We start from the raw sequence: 19,695 nt of genomic DNA, 5'->3' as shown, positions 1-19,695 counted from the left end.
TGTATCCCATTAAGAGCCTCGTGGCGCAGTGGTTAAAACGCTGTACTGCAGCTAAAACTGTGCTCACGACCTGGGGTTCAAATCCCAGGTAGCCGGCTCAAGGTTGACTCAGCCTTCCATCCTTCCGAGGTCGGTAAAATGAGTACCCAGCTTGCTGGGGGGGCAATGTGTAGCCTTTATAATTAAAATTGTAAACCGCCCGGAGAGTGCTTGTAGCGCTATGGGGCGGTATATAAGTCCAATAAATAAATAAATAAATAAATAAATTACAGCTTTTCCCACTCTTTTGTTGACTATGAGGGCTACTCCATTCCTTCTACGGGATTCTTGTCCACAATAGTAGATATGATAATCATCTGAGCTGAATTCGCCCATTCCTGTCCATTTTAGTTCACTGATGCCCAGGATGTCGATGTTTATTCTTGCCATCTCCTGTTTGACCACCTCCAGCTTCCCAATGTTCATAGATCTTACATTCCAGGTTCCTATGCAGTATTTTTCTTTGCAGCATTGGATTTTCCTTTCACTTCCAGGCACGTCCACAGCTGAGCGTCCTTTCGGCTTTGGCCCAACCACTTCATTAGCTCTGGAGCTACTTGTACTTGTCCTCCGCTCTTCCTCAGTAGCATGTTGGACGCCTTCCGACCTGAGGGGCCCATCTTCCAGCGTCATATCTTTTAGCCTTTTGTTTCCGATCATGGGGCGTTCTTGGCAAAGATACTGGAGTGGCTTGCCATTTCCTACTCCAGGTGGATTGCGTTTAGTCGGAACTCTCCACTATGTCCTGTCCGTCTTGGGTGTCCCTGCACGGCATAGCCCATAGTTTCTCTGAGTTACTCAAGCCCCTTTGCCACGACAAGGCAGCAATCCATGAAGGAGTCGCCTACATTGGCTCACTGTAAGTTTCTGTGCTCAATTCAAGATTTTGACGCTGACCTATAAGGAACTCGATAATTCTCAGAACACCTGCTCCAGAAAACAGCGGCCCATTTTACTCACTTCTCCCAAATTTCAATGTTAAGGATGGTCACGCCGAGAGAGGCCAAAAAGATAATGAGAAATCGGGCGTTCTCGGTGGTGGCCCCAAGTCTGTGGCGGACCAAACGTCCTTTCGAGGTGCGGTTGGTTGGTTGGTTGGTTGGTTGGTTGGTTGGTTGGCTGGCTGGCTGGCTGGCTGGCTGGCTGGCTGGCTGGCTGGCTGGCTGGCTGGCTAGTTGGTTGGTTGGTTGGTTGGTTGGTTGGTTGGTTGGTTGGTTCGTTGGTTGGTTGGTTGGTTGGTTGGTTGGTTGGTTGGTTGGTTGGTTGGTTGGTTGGTTGGTTGGTTGGTTGGTTGGTTGGTTGGTTGGTTGGTTGGTTGGTTGGTTGGTTGGTTGGTTGGTTGGTTGGTTGGTTGGTTGGTTGGTTGAGGCATGCATTTTACCAGCTGCACGTTACCATTTTCTATTTCGGAGCAAAACCCTGGCCCCATGCCTTCTCCCTTTCCCATCACAGGCAAAGCTCTGCTCCCACTTACCCATCCACACCTCGCCGAACTGGCCGGCTCCCAACTTCTTGATGAGTTTCAAGCTGTCCCGAGGGATTTCCCACTCGTCGGTCAGCCAGGGTCTTTCCGGAGTGAGAGACAGACACGGCTCAGTCAGCCTCTGGCACAGGCCATCTTGGTTTGCTGCACATGGAAAACACAAGCAGGAGGATCAGAGATGAGTTGGCAATAGATAGGGCAAAATGTAGGGGGCGAACCTCCCTCCACCGGGCATCCACTAGTGTGTGAATTTGGGCCATTGACGGTGGGCTCCAACCCCCAGTGTTCCAAGGCATTTCCAAGATATAATGTAGGCACAGTTTTTCATATTTTAAAAGATGAATAGATAAGATGAGGGAAGGTGGGAGTAAAATTCGCACCCACAGCATTCCAAATGGGTCACCCCCAGGTTTGCAAGTGGCCTCAAGTGGCAAGGTTTTGCAAAGTTCAACCTCTTGTTTTCACTTTTTCGATTCGAGCGGTCTGTGGTGGGCACGGGGTGGGTCCTTTAACACCCCACTGCAAAAAAACCCAAACAAACACCCAACCCAGCTCTCCTGAAAAGCTGCTTGGCAAAGCTGCTGAGCCGTCTCTTTCTCTCTCGAACCCAGAGTGCTGGAGCCTTCAAATGGCTTTGCCGAGCTGACCTGAAAAGCAAAACGTGGCCCGCTCCTATCTAGCAAAGGGAGCTTTGTGTTCGGCTTTGCTGAACCTGAGCTGTCCGAAGGGGAACTGACCTGAATAGTAGTTCACAAGCTGGTTCAGAGAAGAAAGCATATTCCTGGGGCAGATGTAATATCCTCCCTGGTCCAATCTGCGGATCTTGTAATGCTTGACCACATCCCCTTGCGGCGAGCTGTCTCTAATGGAAAGTGAGTAGTCACCTGGAAGAAGAGGAGGAGCAGAAGTGAAGTTACTTTTGTGGCATTCATACAGATCTTAGGATGGTAGAAGGGACCCTATAGATCATCTAGTCCAGCCCCTGTCCAAGAAGCCCAGCAGGGAATCGAACTCCCAGCCGTTGGCTCCACAGCCAGGTGACTAAACCACTGAGCTATCCAGCAATTAAATGGCAGCATTAAATACGTCACGGAGAGACAGTACTCAGTAGTGGTTAAGGCCTTCAGCCTGGGACCTGGGAAATCTGGGTCCAACTTGCCACCAAGTGAAATATCTCACCAGGTGACCGTGGGCCAGTCCTTCTCTTTCAGCCTCATCGACCTACCTCACTGGGCTGTTGTGAGGACAAAATGAAGAGAAGAGTCAATGCAGGGAAGGGAGAGTATCCATTGAACAAATACATGAAAAAGTATATCAGGAAGAAGAAGAAGACGACGAAAAAAGACAAATCTTATGTCTTGTATATCTGAGGAAAAGGACTTGTCCACGAGGTAAGATAAAGGTAAGGTTCCCCTTGAGATTTAGTCCAGTCGTATCCGAGTCTAGGGCGCGGTGCTCATCCCCGTCTCCAAGCCGTAGAGCCAGCGTTTGTCCGAAGATTGTTTCCATGGTCACGTGGCCAGCACCACTAGACACAGAACACCATGACCTTCCCACCGAGGTGGTACCTATTTATCTACTCGCATTTTTACATGCTTTCGAACTGCTAGGTTGGCAGGAGCTGGGACAAGCGACAGGAGCTCCCTCGATGTTATGACGGCTGGTCTTCTGACCTTGCAGCACAGAGGCTTCTGCGGTTTAACCCGCAGCATCACCATGTCCATGAGAGCTCACATTGAAACATAGCAGTTAGTCTTTAATATGCCACAACGTTCTTGTCTTCTTTATTTTATTTTTATTTTTTAATATAAAAAAAGTGTGGTACCTACTGTTGTTGTTTTTAAATCTCGAATTAACCTTAAAGGCATCTGGAGCTTAAAACAGACCCAGAGGTGGGTGGAGACCGAAACAACTCTTACATGAAAGGTTTAGGAGGGCTATAACTGGCCATTTTAGGCTTCTTTTTCCTTCCAGTGTGGGAGGCGAAGCAATGGGCACCCCTGTGAGGGGCCGAGGTGGGGGCACCGCATGTGCCCACAGAGTTCACAATGCTCACCCCAGTCATATGGACTTTAAATCACAAATCGCTTATGACTGGGATAGACGGCATCCTCCCAAGACTGATATTTCAGGATATGGTGCCTCCTTCCCCACAAGACCAGATCCACAGACAATTCCTGTTTCAAACACATGAAAGATATAAGAGCTAATTTCATGTTAACGCTCAAAATAGCAGCGGTGGTGGGGAAAACTGAAGGAATCAGACTTCTACTAAATTCTTCTAAAACCCTGATTCATTCCCCCAAGAGGCTCAAATATATACCTATTTGTTCATATACAATAGGACCCTCGTATCCACGGGGAATCACTTCAAACTCTCCTCCCCCCCCCCCTGCTGAAAAACTGCGGATTATAGCAAACACTGTTTAATAGTGAATGCTAAACATAGCATGGTCTTTGGCTCTCTCTAGTGGCCAGTTCTTGTAACTTCAACTTTAAAAATATATGTTTCTAGAATTTTTTCTTTTAATATTTTCAGAGCGTGGATAAGCAAATCAGTGGATACTGATCCTGCAGAAGGGGGTCCTACAGTACTTTCAAGAAAAAGGAGGCCCTATTAAGTCAGTCATGTACAACAACAACAACAACAACAACAACAACAACAACAACAACAACAACAACAACAACAACAACAACAACACAGTTTCCTTTTGCCTGGCCTTAACAGGTCTGGAAGATTCCAGATTTCCAGATCTGCATTGTGTGTTTGTGGTATTTTACCTGGACCCCCCAACTCCACTAGTTAAATTCAAGAGCAAGATTATGGTTTGGTGCAGATATGATGGAATAAGCAAGAAAGACTGATACATATCACAGCTCGGCCACAAGACTCTAGCCAAGCTGAAGACAGTGGAACTGTACGGACAGGCTACAAGGTCAGATGCCAAGCCCAGAGCATACCTTGACAAGACGCGATGATCACATGGTGCTACAGGACAAAGGGATGGTTTTACTTTCTGGGAATAGAGAAAAGTGGTGCATTGCACTTTTGCTCCCGGTTTTCCCATCTACCAACACAGAACTGAATTTCAGGGGAGAAGGAAAAGAAGCCAGCCAGAAGGCAGGAGAATTAAGGGCATCAGTGCAGGAAGAAACGATTGTTGCTTGGGACATCAGCATCACATTCTTTCATCCTCAGGTGCAGATACTTCTCAGTTCACTTTTCCTTATGGAATTATTATTTTTGCAGATGTTGACTCCTCTGCGGCCTTTAGGCCATAGCTTGCCTTGATTTTGAGAGAAGCTTCAGTTTTTACAGTGGGGTAGACTAGTCCTCCTGGGAGTTTTTTTTACACACATACACAGATCAATGGATCAATAATCCTCCTGGAAGATTTTTGCACGCACACACACACACACCCAATGATCAATGGATCAATCTTCCTGCATGTATCCCCGAATCTTCAGGAATTGTTCCTTGGGATAGGCAAGCTATACGTCTTTCTTTCTCAGTCTTCAGGCCAAACAGCCACAACATAGGGAGCTTCAACTAGAGGACTGGTGGAAGGTTAGGGGGCAAACATTGTGTTTTATAAAGGGCTAACTGTGGCTGATTTTGCATAACGGTAATTTAATCTGAGACTTTAATACAGGTTGTTCTGCTTTACCTTTTTCATTTCCTTATTGCATTGTATTATGTTAAAAATTCATTGATTTTCCTTTCCTTGCTTTTCCATCATGCCTTCATTTCACAAATCTTATTTCCTGTTTCTCTGCTGGGATTGAAACAAATCTTTCCATCAGTTACACCTGCAAGGGGCCTAGCATCACTTCTGGTTATGCCCTCCTACCCACCGAGGTAACGGAAACCTCGTTTTCAAAGGCTACCTGATGGACTGCATCTCTGTAGCCCCCCAAGAGCAAATTTGCAAAGCTCTGCCGTTTGTCTTATTATAGCACAGGAACAAAGCGCACGAGACAGGCAGCTTCTGCAATCGAAAGTGAAGCTGGCTTAAACAGTAAAAGAGGTGTGATTATCCTTCCGTGTCTTGCTTTGTTTTTGCAACTTTGCAAAATTCACCTGCTTTCCTTTGATGATTGATTATCGGATAGAAACAACCAGATTTGATTTGCATGTTGAAACACACCAGTTATGGAGAATATGTCAGGTGAAGAGACATTATTTCATCACTTGAGAAGTCTCCTGATTCAGAGGCTTCCGTCGCTTCCCATCTCATGCAATATGTATTGGCTCACAGATGGTTAAATGCGGTGGGGGGGGGGGGGAAAGGAAAGACCATCAAACCTTTCTAGCTTTATAGGCAAAAATATATCTTCCCAGCCTCTTACCTGGAGTTGTTTCACTTTCCCGGATCAGAAATGAACCCAGTATGTTGCCTGGAGCTAATAACAGCCGTTCAGCTTCTTTTCTGCTGAGATCTTTGAAAAACCACCTGAGGGAGAGAGAGAGAGAGAGAGAGAGAGAGAGAGAGAGAGAGAGAGAGAGATTTATTGAGGGGCTGATCACTGCTGAGAAACAAAGATCTAGAAAACTCAAAAGGTTTGGGAGCCTCCCTTTAGGCGTTCTTCCTGCAGAAAACTGTAACCCTCACTTCATCTTCAAGGTCATCAGTGGTCCCCAACCTTGGGCCTCCAGATGTTCTTGGACTTCAACTCCCACAAATCCTGGCCAGCAGAGGTGGTGGTGAAGGCTTCTGGGAGTTGTAGTCCAAGAACATCTAGAGGCCCAAGGTTGGGGACCTTATGGTTGTTGTGGGTTTTTCGGGCTCTTTGGCCATGTTCTGAAGGTTGTTCTTCCTAACGTTTCGCCAGTCTCTGTGGCCGGCGTCTTCAGTGGACAGCCTTCAGAACACGGCCAAAGAGCCCGAATAACCCCACAACAACCATTAGATCCCGGCCGTGAAAGCCTTCGCGAATACCTTGGGGACCTGACTTTATCGCCTCCAAGCCCATTTCACGGGCCCCTCAGTGAAAAAAAATAAATGTACAAAAAAGTGTGTCATTTTTCTGCTTCCGTAGTTGGGCAGTAAAAAGAGGATGTCTACCACCAGCCATTCCGGGGGGGGGGGGGGGGGAGAGAAAAACAGAATCAAAAACCTGTTCAAATGAGACAGGAATTCAATTAGCATCCTAGCTGTGCAGAAAGGTTTTCCTTTAGCCCTTGCCGATCTCCTTTCTCCGGCAAGGGAATTAAACTGAAGCAAATACTACATTGTGAAGTTTGTGTGGGTGTGTTGTTTCCTCTCCCCAAGAGTTCAGCACAGATTTTTGTGCGCACTCCACATACGTCATCTCTGACTGGTCCTTATGCAAGCCAAAGATTTCCCTATTGTAATTATTTAAAAATAAAGAGTTTTTTTAAAAAACCCAAAAAAGACAAAAGGTGGTGGCATTTTATTGATTGATTGATTGATTGACTGATTGATTGATTGATTGATTGACTTGATTTGATTTGATTTGATTTGATTTGATTTATACCCCGCCCATCTGGCCTAAAAGACCACTCTAGGCGGCTTACTTTTACATTTTTTAAAAGGCTTACTTTTACATTTTTTTTAATGTGAACTTTCGTAGACAAGTCCACTTCATCAGACAAAGCAGCCGTCCGATGAAATGGACTTGTCTTCTACAATGGCTATTGTAATTGATGAATCTCACGCACCCCAAAACGTCATGCTCAGCGAGTAGCTGTATGTAAAGAACAAAACGCCAACCCAGCCTTCATGTTCAGCTTCCTTTAAACAGTGGCCCGCTTTCCCTTTCTGTCCCCAGATGTTCTTGGACAAAAACTCCCAGAAGCTTTCACCATTAGCTGCGCTGGCCTGGATTTCCTGAAATCCAGGATTTCAGGATTTCTTGGGTCACCCGGGTGACCCAAGGTTGGGAACCACTAAGGTAGAGAATACAAAGAAGCGGTTTCCCTTCTTAGGGGGAATCCCTGGAACAGTGTAGCTTGCCGAAGGCTACAGAGGCGAGCTCTTTCAGGATGCACAGTGGGGAATCGAACTCCGGACCAACCACTGAGCGATCCATAAAAACTGACATTTAGTCCAGTCGTGTCCGACTCTAGGGCACGATGCTCATCCCCGTCTCCAAGCTGTAGAGCCAGCGTTTGTCCGAAGACCGTTTCTGTGGTCACGTGGCCAGCGCGACTTAGACACGGAACGCCGTTACCTTCCCAAAGAGGTGGTACCTATTTATCTACTCGCATCCTTACAAGCTTTCGAACTGCTAAGTTGGCAGGAGCTGGGACAAGCGACGGGAGCTCCCTCCGTCGCGTGGATTCGATCTTACGATGGCGAGTCTTCCGACCTTGCAGCACAGAGGCTTCTGCTGTTTTATCCGCAGTGCCACCACATCCCTTGAGCTATCCATAAACACACCTAAAAATACCAGTGGGGACTATCCAACCTCCATCAGTGAACCCCAAAGAGTTCCCTGGGCGTTCTTCTCAGACTTACTTTTCTTCTTCCAGACTGTTGGCACGAACCACAAAATTACTGGGGATGTAGCCTTTGTCCCCCGTCGTAAGTGATTTGGCTAGCCACCAGTCTCCGGCACTGTGAAGAAAGCAACGTAAAAACGGATAGATGAAGAAGACACAAGGGTTGCACAAAGCAGCAGCGACTGATGGCTGTGTTACCAAAGATCCAGCCCCCTTTCTCTCCGTTATCCCCAAGAAGCCCGGAGATGACAGTGATTCTTGTACAAACATCCCTTGGAAAAAGCAACATCTTTCTTTTAAAAAACACGGCTTCTCCGCGGGACGTCCTTAAGCATTCTTTTCCTACAAGTGAAGAACTCCTCTCCTTTGAAGGAATTTCTCTTCCAGGGCTTTTCAAGTTTTGCTTTCAGTGAGAAACAGAGAGGGGCGTGAACAACGACGACGACAACGACGACAACGACAACGACGACGACGACGACGACGACGACGACGACGACGACGACGACAACAACAACAACAACAACAACAACAACAACAACAACAACAACAACAACAACAACAACAACAACAACAACAAACCAGGGCGTTCGTCAAAAATTGCTGGTTTTGTTAGTTCGGTGAATTCAGGTTCATCAAAAGCAAAGTACCAAAATGAACTGAGCCAATGAACTTTTACAGTGATTTTTGGGTCCGGTGGTTCAGTTTGGCCCGTTTTCTTCCCCCCCGCCGCCTTGACAGTCTGCCCCTGCGTCCCCTTCCTGCTGATCCCCCAGATAGCAGAAGAGAAGCTGAGGATGCTGTTCATCTTCAGAGAAGCTGAAGATAGCAGTGGTGGAGGAATTAGCACAAGGCAACAGGAGCCGGTGGCAGGCAGAAGGAGGGGGGGGTTAGCTTCCCCTCCTCCCAGGCATCAACATTAAAAAAAAAAAAGAATTGGTGCATTTTTTAAAAGTCCAGAAAGTTCATGGTTCGGGCTGCTGTGAACGGCTATTTTGCTGATTCATGCCCATCTCTGGGGATAAATCGAATGTTTCAGAGCATGGCGCTCTCAAGGACGTCAACTCCACATAACCAGAGGCCTTTGAGCTATCTTCTACCAACACCAAGTCACAACCAGAAGAACTAAAAAATAAACCCTGCTTTCAGGAGTGGAGAAAAAGGTACAGAAGGTCATGGGAAAAGTCAATGGTTCAGTAAGATCGGCTTCATGTTGTGCTCATGGCAAGAAAAAATATCATGGAAATCTGTGCAGAACTCCAGACCTTGAGAAGGATCCTGAGCCTGCCTAAGCTATACTGCACTGCCTTTATTCTGCTCCCGACGGAAAGACACAAATGAGCTGGTTTTTATCACCCTTGCAAAATGGGATTGGATGGTTGCTTATGAGCAAAGGCCAGGCAGATCTGAATCTGCTCATCTGAGATCCGGATTTGACATCTGTTTTCTTGTTTTGACCACGAGGGAGGGATGAGCATGCCCGAAGGCCACCAAAAGCAGAGCAAAGTCACTTACCTGTGGAGGACTTCAAACTTCTCTCCTACAGTCAAAGGCAGATCACGGTCGCTCATGGGGATGAAATCATATTGTGCGATCACATAGTGCTTTTCTGTTCCACAAAAAAAGAGAAGCCCTCGAGTAAATCATTCATTCATCTAGAAGCATCTTGGTGGAAGATGGCTCCAACGGGGCAGGGACGATCCATCCACTCTGGGTATTAGTCCGACTTTCACCAGTGCTGTCCAAGGTTCTAAACCTCTTTCGTAGAGACACTTCAGCACCTTGGAGAGTTCATGTAGAGCTTCCTTGAAAACTAAAAGCCGTAGCAGAGGCACCATCCCTGTGACGTTGAGGTCACCAGTGATTCACATCACAAATCATGGGTATTTCCAGAGGGACTCATCCACTCCCTCTCCTTCTTAAGCAAACCCAGAGGAGCTTGGATTTTGTTGAGAAAAGCCACCAATGATGGTACCACGTACTCTGAATCTTTCGGGTGGCATCTAACTCCGGGCAGCAAAGAAACCAGGCTAGCACAAAGTACGCAACCGACCCAAGACAAGAGTCACAGACACAAGCAGAGGGCACAGCCTTTTAAAAAATGAAATAACCAATAGAAGGATGATCATGGTAAAATAGTTAAAAATGCGGAGCACAGGCAGGGGAGATTAGATAAGTGTATAAGCACAAGAGCAACACCCCCCAACCAATCACTCAACTGAGAGTCAACCTTTTAGGGGGTAAGGCCATAAAAGGTTTACTAGCCAGGTTGCTACCCGATTACATTCCTTTGAAAAGGCAGCCTTGGAAGGAAGAAATGCTTTTATGGCATGAGCATTTCCCCTCCTTAGGTCAATGAATGCATGATGAGCGAGAGAGAGCTTCTAAAGAGAGAGGGTCCTCAGACCAACCTTTCAAAGCTCACACCGTCTGGCCTTTGCAGACAAAGCCACGAGCGAAGCTTCCTCCTTCCATTGCAAGGGGATACGTGTCGGGAAGGCAACTGCTGTTTTCGGGAGAACAGCCTGGCAACTTTTCCATTTGGATTTATGGGAGGTGCCCTGCCAGAAAGGAGCTCATTTTGCAAGCCAAAAAGGACCCGGTCCCGGGTTCAAATCCTGGCGGCCTGCTCTTGGAGTCTATAACGGAGAGCCGATAATTCTACAGCTAGCATTTGGGGCAGTGGGTGAGGGTCATGGAGCAGAATACAGAACTACATACAGAAAGTGAGTTAATCCGTTCTTACCATCACTTGAAAGCCGGTCCAAAGAAGTGCTGGATTTGCTTGGTTTGCCCTTTGCAAGAAAAGAGAGAGAGAGAGAGAGGATAGAAGCCAAGCATGACTTTGGTTGAATGTCAGGAAAAACTTCTTAACTGTTAGAGCAGTTGGACAGTGGAAGCCACGATCTCAAGAGGTGGTGAGGGCTCCAGTGTTGGAGGCATTCAAGAGAAACGTAGACAACCACATGGCAAGTTTGCTTTGCTTTGTATCCCTGCATCAAGCAGGGGGTTGGACTGGATGGCCTTGCAGGCCCCTTCCATCTTCACCATTCTGTGATTTATAGCTGCCCTGATTTCTGTCTCCCCCCTCCCCGGTACATCCATCAGTCGCTCATTCCTCCACCAAATATTGTACTGGGAGTTAATTTGACACTCAGACAATTAGCTGGTCCCGATCGTTAGCAGGAGCACGATATTTATAGCATGCCCACTGGCGTATTCCCCAGTAGCAGCAGGGGAACCCTGATTAACAAAATCCTATTATTATCTACTAGCAATTAGAAACAGGGGGTCTTGCAAATGAGGCTGGATTCCAGATCTCATCAGCCCCAGACCAGCCAGCCAATAGTCGGCCAGGATGGGAGTTGCAGTCCGATGACACCTGGAGGACAAGAGACCATGGCATGGACACCTTGCCTATCTTTTCAAGTAGGTTCCTCAGACTACAACTCCCAAAATCCCCTAGCAGTGCTGGCTAAGGTATTATGGGAGTTGTAGTTCCCCAAAGTTAGTTGTTTCTTTTTTTTTATTACACCCAATGCTTTCAGATCCATGGGATTAGGAAGGAGGAAATCAGTTCCTCCCACTTCTCTTGGGCGCAGGGTTCGAGACAAGGGGCTCTTTAACCCTCGAGAGGCCCAGCTTCTATTCAAGTAGTGGCATGTGGCTGATGTGAAATCACTTTACAGAAGAGTTACTAGGTGTTGGCCCTGATTTGTAACTTTCCCAAAGGGATTTAGGAAGCAAAATGCTCATTTAGATGGGCCTGTGTTCAAATCCCGATTGGGCTGTTCTTTGAGTCTGTAATGGATAACTGATAGGCCATGAGGTGTAGGTTAAATTTGAAGTGGAGATGTTCCTTATGATCCTCCTCACAGTTGGGCTTCTCAAAAGCAGGCGGCTAATTTAATCCATGCCATCAAGACCCTACTCCTTGTCCATCAGAGGCTGGTCTTTTGTAAAGTGAATGGGCCTTAATCGCACATTTAAGATCAAGGAGATCATAGAAAAGTTAAGAAGTAGCTTTTAATAGGCTATGCTTTCTGGGCTTCACTTTTCTGTTTTTCAGTTTTTTGCAACATGCTTTCAAATGTTTTCAGTAAGTCCGTGGTTCAACTTTAAGGTAAAGGTAAAGGTTCCCCTTGACATTTGGTCCAGTCGTGTCCAACTCTAGGGCGCGATGCTCATCCCCGTTTCCAAGCCGCAGAGCCAGCATTTGTCCGTAGACAGTTTCCGTTGTCACATGGCCAGCGCGACTAGACACGGAATGGTGTGACCTTCCCACTGTGGTGGTACCTATTTATCTACTCGCATATTTATATGCTTTCCAATGGCTCGGTTGGTGGGAGCTGGGATGAGCGACGGGAGCTCCCTCCATCGCGTGGATTCGATCTTACGATGGTGGGTCTTCTGACCTTGCAGCACAGAGGCTTCTGCAGTTTTACCCGCAGCGCCACCACATCCCTGGTTTAACTTTAACTGAGCCTTTATTTGATACTTTTAAAAATCATTAACCGTATCTGTTTTTTAGCCCTTTTGTAAACTGCCATGAATTTCTGTACCAGGAGAAAGGGGGGTATAAATAAAATAAAGAATAGATAACAGCCACTGTGTCAGAGCGACACAGTAGGACTCAGGAGACCTGCCTTCGAATCTCCCCTCAGTCGTGCAAACTCAACAAAAAGGTGGCAGTGGTGATCTTAACAGTTCCCTACATATAAATAAATATAAATATTCCTTGGAAATCTTTTTAGAGCTGCTATAAGTTGGAAACAACATGACAGGACATGGCAACCATAACAAAGTAAGAAATAAAATCCGAGCTACCACCTCCAGAATCCTAGAGGCTGGGGAAAAATCCCATAGCTTAGGGGCATCTAGAATTTATAATTCCAAAGAGTAATTCCAAATTTCTTTGGAATTTATAATTCCAAAGAAAGCAAACTACAGGAGGACTCCAGTATCCACAGGTGATAGTTTCCTAGCCACTAACTACTGATGCTGAAAAAATGCAGAACACTACTTTAATAGCGAACACTATACATAGCATGATCTCTGGCTCATTTTCATAGCCAATTCTGGTAAAGACATCATTAAACATACAGTCGTGCCCCGCTTAACGATTACCCCGTATAACGACGAATCTGCTTCACGACGATGTTTTTGCGATCACAATTTGCGACGATCGGTTCCCTGCTTCGGGAACTGATTCTTCGCATTATGGACAATCAAAACAGCTGATCGTCGGGTTTTCAAAATGGCCACCGGCTGCTCAAAATGGCTCCCCACTGTTTTTAGGAGGCATTTTTCACAAGACAGGCACCCGAAAATGGCCGCCATATGGAGGATCTTCGCTGGACGATTGGGTATTTCGCCCAATGGAATGCATTAACCAGTTTTTAATGCGTTTCAATGGTTTTTTTAAAATTTCGTTTGACAACGTTTTCGCTCTACAGCGATTTCACTGGAATTAATTAATGTCGTCAAGCAAGGCACCACTGTATGTTTGGGGGTTATTTTTCCTTTAATGTTTTTAATATATTCAGACTGTGGATTAGTGGACACTAATCCCACCAATAAGGGGGTTCCTACTGTAATTCATAGTTCACAGCAAGATATTATTGCTGAGAAAAGTCCGTTTCCTCCCCATGTTCTCTAACGTTTGCAACTAAGCTGAGAGAGAGCAAGGAATTCTGAGTTGGGTGGCAGTTGATGTCTGCAGTCCCAGAGGATGGGCATTGTCAATCCTGGCTCCATTACGCCACTGCATTACACCCACACAATGTTTCTCAACCATCTCTTGCTCAGTACAATGACCTCTTCTGTGTCTTTCATTCTGTTTTGGTCCCACCAGGCAGCACGATTTATTTTTAAGCATGGTTTGTCCCAGAGGAAGCAGGGCACCGTTTAGCGCTAATGCACTTCCCACTGAAGTTCACATCTCTTCTCAAAGCTTCCACATTGGAAGTTCTGAACCAACACCGAACCAAGAAAATCAGATTTCCCGAACAGAAGCAAGCAAGTGGATATCTTAAAGTTTCTGAGAAGATTAAAAGAAACGAAACAGTTTTGCTTTTTAAAAAAATTGTTTTCCTACAGAGAAAATAACTGGATGTTTAAAGAAATGTTTGGATGCTGATCCCAGTAAACCTTGCTCTCCTTCATGACCATGAGCGAGGAGAGGAACTTTTCCTCCATTTGGAGAAATCCCCAGTTAAAAGCAGTGCTTCTCTGAAACATTTCTGAATCAGGTTGCAGAAACCAGCTTATCTGAATGCAGAATTCCAGTCCAAATCCCAGTAAACCTTGCTCTCGTTCACGACCATGCGCGAGGAGAGGAACTTTTCCTCCATTTGGAGAAATCCCCAGTTAAAAGCAGTGCTTCTCTGAAACATTTCTGAATCAGGTTGCAGAAACCAGCATATCTGAATGCAGAATTCCACTCCAGATCCCAGTAAACCTTGCTCTCGTTCACGACCATGCGCGAGGAGAGGAACTTTTCCTCCATTTGGAGAAATCCCCAGTTAAAAGCAGTGCCTCTCTGAAACATTTCTGCATCAGGTTGCAGAAACCAGCTTATCTGAACGCAGAATTCCAGTCCTCTGAGGCTCCAGCAAATGCTCAGCCTAGCTGTACAAAACTAGTGCTAAGGCTTGAGGGCATGTGGCCGTCCAGACCTTGAGGGCTGGCTACCCCCATCATCCCTCAGCACTGATGAGACTGACACAGGCTCATGGGAATGAGAGTCCCTATCATCAACAACAGGCGGTTCCCCGGTACCAGCCTTCCTGGGGACAAAGACAAATCCTTACCTGTGGTGGAGGTGGAGGAGGTTTCTTTCTTCGTTTCAGCCTATAAATGGAATTGTTCTTCTCCCTCCAGAGAGGCTTGCTTTTGCTTCCGTGAAGTCCCATCCTACACCGAAGCAAACACAAAACAAGGTTGGGTCTGAGCAATCGGTGGTGTGACTCTGCAGCAGGTAAGACAGGACGTCTCCATGGATGGCATTCGTTGACACCGGACACCTTACGAAGGATGCTTCAACTGGAACCAAGTTCAGAAGAGGACAGCCAGCGTGATCAGAGGAGTGGAAACCAAGCCCTAGGAGGAAAGACGGAAAGAACTGGGCAGGTTTAGCCTTGAAAAAAAAGAAGACTGGGGTTATACGATGACACTTTTTGAATCCTTGAAAGGTAGTCCTACAGAGGAGGGGCAGGATCTGTTCTCCATCATTTCAGAGTGCGCGGCACATCAGAATGGGCTCAAGCTACAAGAATCCAGATTTTGGCTGAATATATTGGGGGAAATGTTTTAACTGTTAGAGCAGTACGACAATGGCACGCTGGAGACCGTTGCCAGATCTGCGTTGACTTGCATTCCTGGCTTGAGCAGGGGGCTGGACTGGATGGCCTTATAGGCCCCTTTCCAACTTCACTTTTCTATGATTCTCTGATCTAGACGTTGCCATTCCCTGACTTACTGCATCTAGAATCTGCCGTGTGTATGTGTGTGTGTGCCATTGCACAGGGGTAGGGAGACCGATGCCAAGGTGGGCAACATTTTGGAGCTATGCTATAATGAAAGCAGAGCATGTTGATCCCCCCCCCCCCCGCTGGTGTCAAAGGCTTCCAGCATTTGCTGCTGGGTTGGGTTTTTTTTTGCTAGGAGGGCATGGGCCACGTCCTGCTCCTTCCCCAAGCAGAAGAAAATACAGAGCAAGCTGGCCCGGAAATGTGCCAAGGTGACTGTGCCGGCTTCCGAGCCAAGCCTTCCTCCCCATCGCTCTCTCATGCCCCGCCCACAACCTAGCCAGCAGGGCAGCAAAACCCCAAGGGCATCTGAATGGTGTGACCCCAGCTCTGCTCCTCAAACTTTTTACAGCGGCATTCTCCTGCGGGTACCCAGTGGGTGGCTTCAGGATCCATTTGAACATAAAACAGAACAAGTAAGACACAGCAAAACAACCACAGAGTGAGTTTGCTTTGACAAACTTGTGACTCTGAACTGTTGGTATGAACCCAAGAGTGTTTAGAGACATCTTTTTTCCTCCCAACTAAAACATAGATCGCCAACATTTTTAGTGTACCACACCATATCAAGAAACATGAATCCTTTTGGGGGTGGGTGAGGAAAAGTTTCTTGCTACCTAAGGTACCCTCTGAAGGACAGCCCCCACAGCATTAGGGGCTCCACTGCCATGACCCCCCCCCGAGAACCTGTAAGGATGAAGGCATTGGGAGACACCCCCACCCCCGTGATGATGAAAAAGAGGAGTAGCCGCTTCAGTCTGATGACAAAAGATCTTAGGAGCTAAGGTCCTATGAGAGACAGGGGCGAAAATGGCCTAAAAAGACTGGCACATTAGAAACGAGGGTTGACCACAGGGGGGCTTAGAATTTCTTGAGTTGAGAAGGTGGCTGGCCAAGAAACATGAAATTGAATGGACATGACCAAAGCCTGAACTCTCTTTGGAGGCGAAAGCGTCGAAGCTGAGGTTGTCCAACTTTGGGGTCACCTCATGAGAAGACAGGATTCTCTGGGAAAGACCGTCATGGTGGACAAGGTGGAAGGCAGCAGGGGAAGAGGAAGACCCAAGACGAGATGGATTGAGTCCATAAAGGAAGCCACAAGCGTGAGTTTAAAAGAGCTGAGCCGGGCAGTTGAGGAGGGGACCCTTTTGGAGAGCGGTCATTCATGGGTTTTTATCACATGTCAGAGGCAACTTGACAGCACAGAACAACACCATAAACCACAGAAAAAGCAGAAAGCTATGATATATAACGTGAAACGAAAAGGACAGAAGAAGGAGAAGGAAGAGGAGGAGTAATAGTAATAGTAATAGTGACCAAATGTTCTTTGACTTGACCCAGGGCTAACCCTTAGAGACCAAATTGCTAACATGCGCTGGATTATGGAGAAAGCCAGAGAGTTACAGAAAAACATCTACTTCTGCTTCACGGACTATGCAAAAGCCTTCGACTGTGTGGACCACAACAAATTATGGCAAATCCTTAAAGAAATGGGAGTGCCTGACCACTTTGTCTATCTCCTGAGAAACCTATATGTGGGACAGGAAGCAACAGTTAGAACTGGTCATGGAACAACTGCTCGGTTCAAAATTGGGAAAGGAGTACGGCAAGGCTGTATATTGTCCCCCGGCTTATTTAACTTATATGCAGAATATGTCATGCGAAAGGAAGGGCCGGAAGAATCCCAAGCCGGAATTAAGATTGCTGAAAGAATTATCAACAACCTCAGATGTGCAGATGATACCACTCTGATGGCAGAAAGTGAGGAGGAATTAAGGAACCTTGTAATGAGGGTGAAAGAGGAGAGTGCAAAAAATGGTCTAAAGCTGAACATCAAAAAAACTAAGATCATGGCCACTGGTCCCATCACCTCCTGGGAAATAGAAGGGGAAGATATGGAGGCAGTGACAGATTTCACCTTCTTGGGCTCCATGATCACTGCAGATGGGGAAAGCGGCCACGAAATTAAAAGACGCCTGCTTCTTGAGAGGAAAGCGATGACAAACCTCGACAGCATCTTAAAAAGCAGAGACATCACATTGCCAACAAAAGTCCGAATAGTCAAAGCTATGGTTTTTCCAGTAGCGATATATGGAAGTGAGAGCTGGACCATAAAGAAAACAGACCGCCGAAGAATTGATGCCTTTGAATTGTGGTGCTGGAGGAGGCTCTTGAGAGTCCCCTGGACTGCAAGGAGAACAAACCTATCCGTTCTGAAGGAAATCAACCCTGAGTGCTGACTGGAAGGACAGATCCTGAAGCTGAGGCTCCAATACTTTGGCCATCTCATGAGAAGAGAAGACTCCCTGGAAAAGACCCTGATGTTGGGAAAGTGTGAGGACAAGAGGAGAAGGGGACGACAGAGGATGAGATGGTTGGACAGTGCCATCGAAGCAAACAAAATGAATTTGACCCAACTCCGGTAGGCAGTGGAAGACAGGAGAGCCTGGCGTGCTCTGGTCCATGGGGTCACGAAGAGTTGGACATGACTAAACGACTAACAACAATAACAACAAGGGCTAACCCTATTCTAAGGCCAAAGAAGGCAGTTTTCTCAAGTAGCACATGTGTGTCATGGTATGAACAACCGTGGGTGGCAATCCCCCTCCCATCCGTACCCCAATATTCCCTTCTATTCTAGGATGCTCCTCAAACATTCCCTCTGCCCCCCAAATAATACTGCATAATGTTCAGAATTTGTAAAAACCAAGTCCAAAAAAGGAAGTTTTCCCCATTGGGCAAGGCTACCGCCCTGTGGCCACCTGTGGCCGACCATGAGGAGACCGCTCTCATGTCCTTGACCTCAGGCAGCAGAAAGTCTTGGGCCTCTTCTGGAAACAGCCGGCCAAAATCCTACCCTTCCTAAGCTCCGAAATACCTGTTGACTGCGGACGAATCAGGCCATGCTGGATTCTCTCTCCCTTGCTGGGCAGTTGGACTAGATTCCCTCGGCAGCCCTTCTACACTCTACAGTTCCGTGGTTCTATGATGACCTCAAAGGATGGGTTGCACCCATCCCCTTCCAGAGAGTTTCTTCTACAGAGAAGACAATCTAGCAGTGCCTCCGTCTAATCTTCTCCGAACCACTTTTGCCATGAAGAGGCTCAGTTTCTGAAAGCCTTCGCACCTAATCTGGAGGTTTTCTATGTAGGTATACAGACCCTTCGAAACGTTCTTGCAGCTTCTAAACATGAGCAACTCCCTGGCCTTCCAAATCTTCTCAAAACAGATACACACAGGGTTGCCTGCTGTTGCTGTTGTTCTTTTTTAAACGTAGCTTTTCCTGTACATCAGGCAGCAATTGTATTAGCAAATGTAAATCCTTACTGGGCATCGCGACAAATGTCACCTGCTGGTTTCTCTTTTAAAGAGTCTCTGGAGACCTTGCTTACATGCAGGCAGCCTCCCCACCTACCTTCCTTCCTCCCTCCCTCCCTCCCTTTCTTCATCAGTTCCTTCCTAGAGTGGTCTTTTAGGCCAGATGGGTGGGGTATAAATAAATAAATAAATAAATAAATAAATAAATAAATAAATAAATAAATGAATGAATGAATGAATGAATGAATGAATGAATGAATAAATAAATAAATAAATAAATAAATAAATAAATAAATAAATAAATAAATAAATAAATAAATAAATAAATAAATAAATTCCTTCATTCCTTCCTTCATCAATTCTTCCTTTCCTTCCTCCCTCCCTTCATCAGGGAGAATTACACCAAGCCTCGTGGCACAGTGGTTAAACTGCAGCACTGCAGTCAAAGTCCTGCTCACCACCAGGGTTCAATCCCAGGTAGCCGGCTCGAGGTTGACCCATCCTCCCATCCTTCCATGGTTGGTAAATTGAGTAGTACCCATCATTATTATGTAAACCCTGTAAGCAGAGTTATGACTACAGTCCTGCAGATTAGCCACTGCACCACAAGACTCATTGTGCGTCTTAATGACCATTGGTCGGATGGGTGGTTTAGAAGTGCAATTAATTAATTGATTGATTAATTAAACCCACTGAAGGAAAAAAAAACTTCTTGTGCAGGTCTCATTCATTAATTGACCCAAGCATCTATGAAATACATGGCATATATCTTTTAGCCCTCACCACTCATTAGTTTAATTTGGGACTCTTCACTGGATTTAGCTCTTAGCTTCTGTTTTAATGTTGGAAATGTTTGTATTCAC

The 19,695-nt window shown here is 46.3% G+C and overlaps 1 protein-coding gene across 2 annotated transcripts in view; it reads right to left on the bottom strand.

The window, feature by feature from the left end:
* Nucleotides 1-19,695, bottom strand: part of BLK (BLK proto-oncogene, Src family tyrosine kinase) — a 45,915-nt gene that overhangs the window by 14,118 nt on the left and 12,102 nt on the right. The window contains exons 2-8 of one of the 2 annotated variants that reach the window (XM_020815234.3): nt 14,798-14,900; nt 10,732-10,780; nt 9,501-9,594; nt 8,005-8,103; nt 5,873-5,976; nt 2,260-2,406; nt 1,514-1,666 (exon numbers count right to left, since the gene is read on the bottom strand). In XM_020815234.3, coding sequence (XP_020670893.3) covers nt 1,514-1,666; nt 2,260-2,406; nt 5,873-5,976; nt 8,005-8,103; nt 9,501-9,594; nt 10,732-10,780; nt 14,798-14,899 — 748 coding nt within the window. In that variant the 5' untranslated portion in view covers nt 14,900. The remainder of the gene's footprint in view (nt 1-1,513; nt 1,667-2,259; nt 2,407-5,872; nt 5,977-8,004; nt 8,104-9,500; nt 9,595-10,731; nt 10,781-14,797; nt 14,901-19,695) is intronic. The other variant, XM_072986741.2, reaches the window with a different exon arrangement.

This window comes from Pogona vitticeps, chromosome 1 (assembly GCF_051106095.1).
Source record: "Pogona vitticeps strain Pit_001003342236 chromosome 1, PviZW2.1, whole genome shotgun sequence".
Taxonomy (NCBI): Eukaryota; Metazoa; Chordata; class Lepidosauria; order Squamata; family Agamidae; genus Pogona; species Pogona vitticeps.
Note: the sequence above shows the minus strand (reverse complement) of the source record. Positions and strands in the feature narration are given on the sequence as shown.